The 10439-nt window shown below is 49.2% G+C and overlaps 1 protein-coding gene across 1 annotated transcript in view; it reads right to left on the reverse strand.

The window, feature by feature from the left end:
• DLGAP2 (DLG associated protein 2) overlaps positions 1–10439 on the reverse strand; it is a 167618-nt gene that overhangs the window by 62207 nt on the left and 94972 nt on the right. Inside the window, exon 5 of the mRNA XM_017501136.2 lies at positions 6547–6766. Coding sequence (XP_017356625.2) covers positions 6547–6766 — 220 coding nt within the window. The remainder of the gene's footprint in view (positions 1–6546; positions 6767–10439) is intronic.

Raw genomic sequence — 10439 nt, forward strand, 5'->3', positions numbered from 1 at the left:
ACTCCATCCCCACACCCATCCCTCCAGCTTCACCCCTGCTTCTGGTAGGAGACAGAGCCGACTCCATCCCCACACCCATCCCTCCAGCTGCACAATTTGGGCCTCGCGGTGGCCTTCCAGGACTCTGCCCATGGTGCCAAAACCCAAGGGCAGCCCCTGTTCCCCCCGCGGTGAGCTGAGCACCGATGAACTCCCGCCCGCAGCCCTCCCATCCCTCCTGGCTCCCACCTTTCCAGTGCTCCTTCCGGAAGCTTCTCCCCACAACGCCGATGCTGAGGGCTCGGGGCTTCTCTTTCTACTTCCTCCTGTTTGGGGGTGGCTCTGTGGCTCCGTGGTCTGCACCGCACCTCCAGCCTAGACCTCCATGCTTCTTCCTGACGATTGGGTTGGCGGGTCCGTGGGACCTTCAGCTCAACACGTCTCGACTACTCGGCGTGGCAGAGCTGGGCCCTGTTGGCTTCAGCTGCGGAGAGGATCAGCGGCTGAGAGGCGGCAGCTGGAGAGGGCGGCCGGGCTCTCCATCCGGCTCCACTGGCTCCCTCCCAAAGCCGCTCCACACCTGCGCGTGTCCCTTCTCACCTGTGCTGCTGGAGGAGCTGTCTCCTCCGTGCTCTTCTGCAGCACGGCAGGGTCACGGGTCTTCATTTTGACATGACTCCGGCCCCTTTGTGAGTTCTCCTGCTCTGCCGTAACAGAGCAATGTTGATTCTCTCCTGTCGTGGAGGCTGTGAGTTCCAGACCAAGGTGCCAGCAAAACTGCAGCCTCCTGAGGCCTCTCCTGGGCGTGCGGACGCCGTCTTCTCCCCCTGTCCTCACGGGCTTGTCCTCTGTGCGCGTCTGTGTCGTCCTCTCCTATTCTTATAAGGACACCGGTCAGACTGGATCTGGGCCCCCGGTGACCTCATTCTACCTCGGTCACCGCTTCGAAGGGTATGTCTGCAAATGCAGGCACATTCTCAGGTCCTGGGATTAGGGTTCAGTACCAAGTCCAGGGAACACAATTCAGCCACAGCCCCTCTCCTGCTGAGCGTCCTCCAGTGACCTCCCAATCCCACAAGCGCAAGTCCTGCAGGTGCAGCCTGGGTGTCCCCCTGACCTCACGTCCCCCGTGTGTCCTGCCTTTCAGCCTCTCTGTCCAAGCGGGGCGCTCTGCCTGTGAATCCTGGGGCTGAGATGACCACTCAGGGCACTGTGGCTGAGGGCTGAGGTTTTCAGAACGTTTGTTATGACGTCACTATTTACCGAAACCTACTGAGAGCTGAGGGTTGAGGTTTACAGAACATTTGCGCCTCCCTCTATCCGGTTGGTCCTGCTCAGTCCTGAAGTCTCAGCCCAGCTCTTCCTGCAGGTAGACGGCGTCCCGACGCTGCACGCTGCTGCTCTGCTGGCTTGCCCCTGGGATTCCAGATCGGTCTGCACACATTTCACAGTCCCCAGCGGGCGTGCCACGGCTGACGAGCAGCTGTTTCCAGACTTCAGGCCGTTGGGGCCAGACTTCAGTGCTTCTGTGTTCAGAGAGCACCTGGCGCAGCGGCTGGCACACAGCAAACACTTAATAAATGCTCACGACAGAAATGTAATTTGATCTTTTATTTAGAATCTTCAATTGGCCTATAGATGATTGTTCTTTATTCTAGTTCATTTCTTATGTTTCTAAAACAGAAAGGGATCACATGTGACGTTTTTCATTCATGTCCTCTGCTCCTTTGTTTACTGAAATGCGGCTTTTCATCACCTTGTGGGATGTTCACGTGGTCCTGGCAGTGCAAGCTGTTGACTGTCAGAAAGTTATGATCTGAGGCTACAAGTCAGAGTGCCCCAAGCAACGACGTCCGTGCTGGAACCTGGCCTACCTGTGGAGCCCTACAGGTCACGTGCCCCGAGCAAGCCTGCCCGAGCTGGAGCCTGGCCTACCTGTGGAGCCCTACAGGTCATGTGCCCCGAGCAACCATGTCCATGCCAGAGCCTGGCCTACCTGTGGAGCCCTACAGGTCACATGCCCCGAGCAATGACGTCCGTGCTGGAGCCTGGCCTACCTGTGGGGCCCTACAGGTCACATGCCCCGAGCAACCATGTCCATGCCGGAGCCTGGCCTACCTGTGGAGCCCTGGTGTTTGACTGACAGACCCATGGAAAAGGCGTGTTTGGGGGAATCTTCTGGTTTTCAGATTTTGTGGCTTTTACGGAACGTCCAGCTGCTCATTCTTCCAGTAAAGAGCTAAAAGTCCTTCCCAAAGCCTTTCGCCATAGAGTGCGTCTTATTTGAACTCTGCGGGGAGGCTGGCGGCAGGGCCTCCTTGCCAGCCATCTGGGAAGGGAGGAGAGGAGGGCAAGGGGCCTGTCAGAGGCACGTGGGCCTGGAAAGGCTGGTCCCCGAGCAGCACGTCTGCTGAGACATCCTGAGCCAGCCGGTGGCCAGACGGGCTCTCCCACCTGGGGTGCAACGAGCTTGGCAGCCATCGGCAGGGCCTACCAAGTGGCATCTGTGTGGCCCGACACGCCTGCACGTGCCCTGTGGTATTTTATGATTTCAAATAATCTTTATTGGCCAAAACATTTTGTGAATAGCCCAGCTGACATCCATTTTCAGTTTCTTTTCTTTTAAATTCTCTACTTTTTCAAATTAAAGTTTTAACGTATGTTCAACATCTCGTCATGCAAACGTGCATCTCAGTTACACAGTCACTCAACAGTACCAGGCGCTGGACCAGAAGGTTGAGGCTTCCCCAGGCTCGTACACCTGAAAATATGTTCTTCCCGAAAAGGTAAAATGAAGTAAAACACTGTCTTTTATTGTAGAAGGTTAAAATTGGAAGGATTAAATACATAGTCATATTTGTTCAAACAGAGGAAGGTCAGCAAAGAAGTAAACTTTTAAAACAGCAACAAAAAAACATAGTATTGAAAAATAGTTACCCTGCCTCTAATATTCAAGGTACCGCAATGTAGAGATAATTTTTCTCCTATACGTTGGCAAGTACCTATCTTGGAAATGGAATTACTATGCACCCTTGGGAGACGAATTGCTATAGAAATATAAATAAAAAAAAATTGTCTGTGGCTGTTTCCTCTGCCGTGCTATAGATTTTCCCTTTGTCTTAATGACTTCTAGAATCAGTTGTATCATATGTCGAGAAAATTTCTGACCCAGAGAAAAATCATTATAATCTAATTTTATATTATTTTCCTTCACAATATCAATAATATTCCCTCCCTGGAAAAATTGGGTGAGAGGCGTATTTGGGCAAGTAAAGCAATCCGATAAATCATTTCACAGATGAGAAAGACGCCATGTGTGAAATGAAAGTTAGATGTTTTCAAAACCACTTCATTTAAGGAGAGGACACTAATCAATATGCAGTGCTTTCCAAAGTGAGAGAAACGGGGGATGAGGGAACATTGATGCATGTGGGAATGTTTATCCTGTTCTTATTTGAGTTGGCTGGCGAGTAGATTAAAAGGCTCTATTCAGCTGAATCACCAGCTGCCTTTAAAGGTTGAGTGAAAAAGCAGGTAAACTCGGTAACCCCAAACCAGCAAGCATCCTCCGGGAACATCGTCCTGTCTATGTCTAAAACAGATGGTCTTTATCGAGTCTATCCTTGATGGGCATTTGCGTTGGTCAAGTCTTTGCCAAATACCTAATGTAGGTGATGAGGGGATGGATGCAGCAAACCGCCATGCATGGCATGTGTGTACTTATGTAACAATCTTGCAAGATCTGCATATGTACCCCAGAACTTAAAATTAAAAAATCCAAAAATTAAAAAAAAACAGATGGTCTAATATGTATTTTTAAATTCTCAATACATCTTTCATGCATATATCCAATATTTAATTTATTATGTGAATATTATACATTTGTATTTAAACAAGGTGAAACAATCTAATAATAACACCAACTTTTATCTTTTGAGCCTGCATAAAGTAACATGTTTAAATAAATCTTATTCTTCAAAGTACTCACTTTGGAATGTTTTCAAAAATAACTCTTTGGAATTATTTTCAGGAGCTAGTTTTAGAAAGAAAATCGTAAAAGAAAGTCAATCTGTCAAAATAACCTCTCTCCCTATACGTATAACACAGGCACACATATACACACATATACATGTATCAGTGAAGGATAGCTATTGAACGTGTTAGTATATTAATTTCCAAGTATTTACATATAAAAGTAAGAAGTATTTAAGTAGAAAAATTTTGAAATCCGCTTGACTTATTGACAGGAAGCTTTGGATCAAAGTTGAAATTTAGCTCTCACAATTATCTAGACACTTATGTCCTATACATTTTGATAGTTTTCCTCCATAATTTTGTTTTCCCACACAGGGATTTTTCATTTATTTATAATCTTATTAAATAGACTATATTGTATGTCATCTAAATTTTATTTAGTAAATGAAGATTTAAATATTTAATATACAATACTTAGGGTAAAATGCGAAACAGGAGAGGTTAATGATTAATCTGTACATGCATTTCCTCACAGGGTACCTTGTAACCCTACAGTGCTACATATCTCCCTTAGTGCCTTTCATTTCTTTATTCACTGGATTCTCAGACTCTCCCATAACTCGGACAGTCCCCTGCATCACTTAGAGGAAATTCTGACTCAAAACTAGGCAAAGATCCAGTAGAAACTCTGAATAGAATCTTTTTTTCTGTGTGATTTATTTGGTGTGTGCATTTTTGGAATACAAAATATACATGGTAAAAATTGCATCCATATAAATTAAAATTTTAGTCTGAGCTCAGAGCTGTTTCTTATCTCTGTAAAATCTGTTTTATTTTCATTCTCACTATAAAGACAGCCCTAAAGCAATAAAGTCGTTTTCTACGAGGTAATCATTGTTTGAAAGCATTTCTGAAGACCGTCCAAGTGCTTAATTGTTTACTTGCTCCTACGAGACAGTAAACAAATCCTGGAAAAGAAGTGAGTAACGATCTCGTGGAGTGTTGTTTTTCAATGCAATAATTGTAAATCTCATGACTTCCCTGATTCTAATTTTTTCTGTTCACATCAGCGCAGAGCATGTGAGAACTGGCCCACGACTCACGGTGGGGCAGGGGTGAGCAGAGCAGGCCGAATCAGAGGACAACAGGAAGCTATACCCACCGCCCAAAGCCGCCCGGTGCCTGTGCCTCGGAGCTGTGTTGTCAGGCCTGTGGGTTTCTCTCGGGCAGGCCCTGGGCACCGCCCTCCCTCGCACACCAAGCCCTGCGAGACGCCAGACAGCCAGGACCTGCTGCCTTTCTCCCCAAGCCCATGGCTCAGCGTTGAAGCAAGCTCCGCCGCATAAAAAGCACACCGAGAACCCACAGCTTTCTTTGAAAAATAATCTTTAAGCTTGTGTGACTAAATTATCCACGGCTACAACTTCTTTTGAATACCGCAGAGGCTGAGAGTCAGCAAAGAGAACAAGCACAAGGGCTTACAGTGGGGACGGGACGGAACGCAGTTTGAATGCAGTTCCTTCTCTTCCATCCACAGACACTGCGACGCAATATTCTCCACAAGGCACAGGGATGGTACTGATTGTATACAGAGGTGTGATTCTGCAATTTGTAATTCTGCGAAGTGCAATCTCCTGGAATTCCTGTTCACCTTAGCACTGAAACAAACCAAGACCTATTCATGGGTCTCACACAGTCCTGCCTGCACTTCTCTTTGCTTCTCTCCTGTTGTGTCTGCTGTTGCTGATGTGATTTGTTATGAACATAACTGTGTTCTATTTCCCCACAGAGCTGTCCCTTAAATTCCTAAGATACTGCACAGCACTCCAGACCCTCTGGTATTCAGAACACCTCACTCCCTATCACTGTGTTATTTTATGGCTCCTCTCCTTAGCCACTGTGTGCCACGGGAGAGCTTTTATTGCTTGCTGTGTTTTATGGGTTTCTCCAGGCCATGTATATTCATCGTGTTATAGAAATAATAACATATTTGGCAGTAAAACATTAGGCAGTGATATTTAGGTTGGATGGTAAATTTTCAAAGAGGTGGGTATGGTTTTCCATGAGAACGACAGGACATTGCGACGCCGAGTGTTCAGAGGTCTAAGATGGTTAGTGCACCTGTGTTAATGACGGACCTGCTCAGGGGCAGTGAGTCATGTTTGCAGATCTGCCTACTGAACAAGAGACCGGCCTGACGTGGCTACGGGAAGCCTGGGAGTGACCGCCGCTCATCAGCCAAAATCTCCGTGCAACCCATTAAGCTTTGCTGTTTAAAACTTGATCACCTTCCAAACGTTAGCACTTCTATTTTTTTTTTCTAATCTATAAAACTTTCTAAAAGTTATACTTGATCATTTTCAGGAAGCTTGATAATTAGTAGATTTCACTCTAAGAAAAGGAAAGGTTATTTCTAAGAGACAAAGCACGCTTGCGAATGCAACAGTGTGACAAATGCAATCAAGGAACGTTACTTATGTCAGCAGAGCACACCGTACCTGTGGTGCCACGGGCACCCGCTCCTTCTAGGATAAAGGGAGGTGCAGCTGCAGAGTCCCTGCGGGAAGGCTGAAAGTGGCGTTCTCTTCTTACCTGCTGTTGACCTGATGGTGGAGGTGATGTCGGACGGTGTCATCATGGGGATACATTCGTCATCTTGGGAGTAGCCGGCTTGAATGGCTCGAAGGTAGCTGTGACTCCTTGTTCGGAAACATCCTGGGAGGTCTAGGGCGTCCATGGCCTGAGATTCGACTTCGCTGAAGACGGACTCGCATACGGATTCGAACTGCCCGTTGACCTCCGCCTCGCTCACCTGCAATCATCAACAGCACACGTGATGCCCGGCCCTGCAGGGTCACTACTGCCGCGTTGGAGAGAGCCAGGAGGGTGCACTCACTGCATGGCACCCCTTCACGGCCTCGTATTTCAGCAGAGCTAACTTGAAATCAGCGTGGACACTGGCTGAGCTTGGGAAATGGATCATTGGGTTATTCCTTACAAAACACTTAGGCAAACAGCCAATTCCAAGTGTTGATGAAGTTCTGGGGACCCACCGGGTGAACCTTCAAGGTATGGCTGACAGTTATTACAACGTTTAAGAGAGGCAGAACTTGTAAAAGATTAGCAAAGTAGCTGGTACAAATAAGTGTTCAGAATCGATTTCTTCCTTCTCTCTCCCCACATGCCGGTCTCACCTTTCAAGGTACTCCAGGTGCTGAGGCCGTGTCAGGGAAAGCACATGAAGTGCATACATTCCTCAGTTCTTTTTCAGAACGGGGCGCCTGCTCCTACCCATTGCCACAGCAACCAATCACAAATCTGGCTTCTGAACCCAGCTCCTTCTCACCATTACTGCAGCACACATCTGAGACCAGGCGAGAAAGAAATGGCTGTACTGGTGCTTTTGTCCACATGAAATGTGTTGCGTTACCTAAATTCCAGCCTTTTCTTTCTTCTTCTTTAGGTTAGGATATTAGTATACTCACTTCATGGGATAGTTTAGCAGATAAAGCACTTATTATCCAGCCTATGCTTCATTTCCAGGTATGGAGTCACCCTGGGGCCCTAAATGTTTCAACTGCATTTGAAGAAAACTCATCCTGGCTTGAGTGGTGGGGATCTCAGTGGATGTGCCCACGCTGGCGTGGCTGCCGGGTGAGTCACCACCGTGGCTTATGGTGGTTGACCAGGAGGCAATGCGTGGCCCGTGGGTCTCCTGGTGGCCGTTCTGTTGCATTCCCATGAGCCAAATCTAGATATTTTGGTTTTGTTTGTTTGTTTGTTTTGAGATGGAGTCTTGCCTTGTTGCCCAGGCTGGAGTGCAGGGGCGTGATCTCAGCTCACTGCTACCTCCATCTCCCAGGTTCAAGCAATTCTCCCGCCTCAGCCTCCTGAGTAGCTGCGATTACAGGAGCCCGTAATTAGCCACCACGCCTGGCTAATAACCATGCCTGGCTAATTTTTGTATTTTTGGTAGAGACAGGCTTTCGCCATATTGGCCAGGCTGGTCTTGAACCCGGGCCTCAGGTAATCCACCCGCCTCGGCCTCCCGAAGTGCTGGGATTTCAAGCATGAGCCACTGCACCTGGCCCAAATGGGGAGGTTTTAAATGGAAACCCAACAAAGTAGAATATTGGACTGAAACGGTGTTGCAGAGACCAGGTGGAAGGAATGAGGATTTTCAGAATGGAAAGCTGAACACAGGCTGATTACACAGTCCTCAGAGACAGAGGCCATGGCACAGCACGGAGGGAAACCAGGTGACTGGGACCGTGACCATTGACCCCTCTCCTCCAGTTCTCATCATAGCCTGTGGGTCTCCCCCAGGGCACATCTCACACCTGTCAACATGCATGTGCAATTGGGATGCTTGTTCGTGACACCTGTGAACAAGGGCCAGCCTCTCCGGAAGCATCAGGTCTTGGGGAAGGGGCAGGAGCAGCCCCCACGGTGCAGACACAGCCTCCTTCCACCTGTGGGTCATCTCCTCATCCCACCCCTCCTGCTGCAGATACCTTGGCTGGAAACCCGGGAATCCGCCTGGACCTCCCGCAGGTCCCAGGCATCTGTATTCACCCTTCAAGCCCACCTGCTGCTCTTGGGCCTCAGTTTCTCCTTTGTGCTTTGGCCTTCTTCTCTCCCTGTCCTCCATCCCGCCACATCCTCACAGCTGCCTATGACTGTGTATCTCTCTCTCAGTCTAGCACCGTTCCACAGTTTGATGTTTTCACTAGCACAGTGTTGCAGCTGAGCACAGATTCCTCAGCACGGCCCTCTGGGGTCCAGCCACCGATCCCCACCAGACAGATTCTGCACCCCTTTCCCGAACGGGAGCCACACACTCAAGTGGCAGAAAGTCACGCCATCCCCCAAACCACCCTCCGTCTCTTTTGCTTCTGAGGATGAACAGCTGATCCCTCTCTCTGCCATAATCTCTCCGCACTTCCATCCCCTTTGCTCTCCACAGCTGCAGACCTCAGCTGGGCGGTCACGTTCTCCAGGATGGTCCCCATATGCGGCTGGGGAGATGCTGGGTTCCCACCATGCTGGACACATTCACATCAGGGACCTAGCTACAAGCTGTCAGCACTCACTCACTTATCTGACTTTGCTCAGTTTTCCTTAGAAACCAGGTGCGATTTTGCTTCCTCCCTCCCTCCTCTCTGTTTCTCTGTGTGCCTTTCCCTCCCTCCTTCCCTCCCTCCTTCCCTCCCTCCTTCCCTCCCTCCTTCCCTCCCTCCTTCCCTCCCTTCCTTCCTTTTCCCCTCTCTCTTTCTCCCCTCACCACTCCCATTCAGATTATCTCTCTTCTTGGTTCTCCCAGGGATGTGTGAGAGCCCAAAGCACCAACAACTTCCTGAAACCCCTGGATTATGTTGGCAGATACATTTTAAAAATACACCGTTTTAACACCGGATGAGTCTTTTCCTCTAGTTGTCAGCAGAGTAAAAGGCAAGGTCAAAGAATCAGGTTCTCCGTCTCACAACCGTTGTGGTCTCCAAGTTCAGACCCGTGGACCTCTCTGGTTTTGCCCTAAGGTTACCTATGTGCTGGAAGGATGGCCCCTCTCCTCAAAGAGTCTGAGTGAGCCTAACTCAGCACTGGCCCTGGAGAGACGGAGGGTGAGCGAAGGGCAGTGGAGCCTGAGGCCACCTGCAGGGAGACAGACCAACACTGGGCTGGAGAAAGAGTTGGCACAACACTGGCGGAATGGCCTTTTCCGGAAAGGTCTGAGGATTCCTGACACTGGACAGAGACAGACAAACTCAGGGACGCACAGCCAGGACACAGCTAGTGAGGCGGCCTCAGGAACCCAGCAAAGTGCTTGGAAACACGCAGACTGGCTTGGAAATAGGACATTTTCCTGGACCATGAATTTCTTCCAATCTAAGTTTTCACTGAAGTAGAATTTTACAGAAAAGCCTTAGATTGCGTCATTCATGTCAAAGATCTACTGTAGACAGTGTGAGGTCAGATCTGTGTAAGGCCCGCGTACGCCTCAGTGGACACCCTTCTGCAAGCCCGGCCCTGCTGCCCTCGCTCCTGAAGAAGAGAACCCATTAACCTGGTGTGTGCATTTCAAAAACAGAAGCCAACATCTCAGCAGGACCTTGGCTATGCTTCCAGCTACAAAGGCTTGTCAATGAGGTTCTAGACATGAAGGGAACCCCTCCTCCCCCAAACAAATAAAGAGCGAGGAGCATCTGAAGTTGGTCCAGCAGGGAATTAAAATGATCGTTCACTCAGGCCTCCCAAAACTCTCGGGACACACAGACTTCCTGCCGAGACTCTGGAGGTGGTGGGGAGGGGCGGACACCTGAACCTCCTGGCTGAGACTCTCATGACACCCAGATCTCCCACTAGACTCTCTGGAGGTTGGGGGGACAGACACTCAGACCTCCTGGCCGAGACTCTGGGAGACACACGGACCTCCCGCCGAGACTCTGGGGGACACACGGACCTCCCGCCGAGACTCTGGGGGACAC

Source organism: Cebus imitator, unplaced genomic scaffold, assembly GCF_001604975.1.
Source record: "Cebus imitator isolate Cc_AM_T3 unplaced genomic scaffold, Cebus_imitator-1.0 Scaffold279, whole genome shotgun sequence".
Lineage (NCBI taxonomy): Eukaryota > Metazoa > Chordata > Mammalia > Primates > Cebidae > Cebus > Cebus imitator.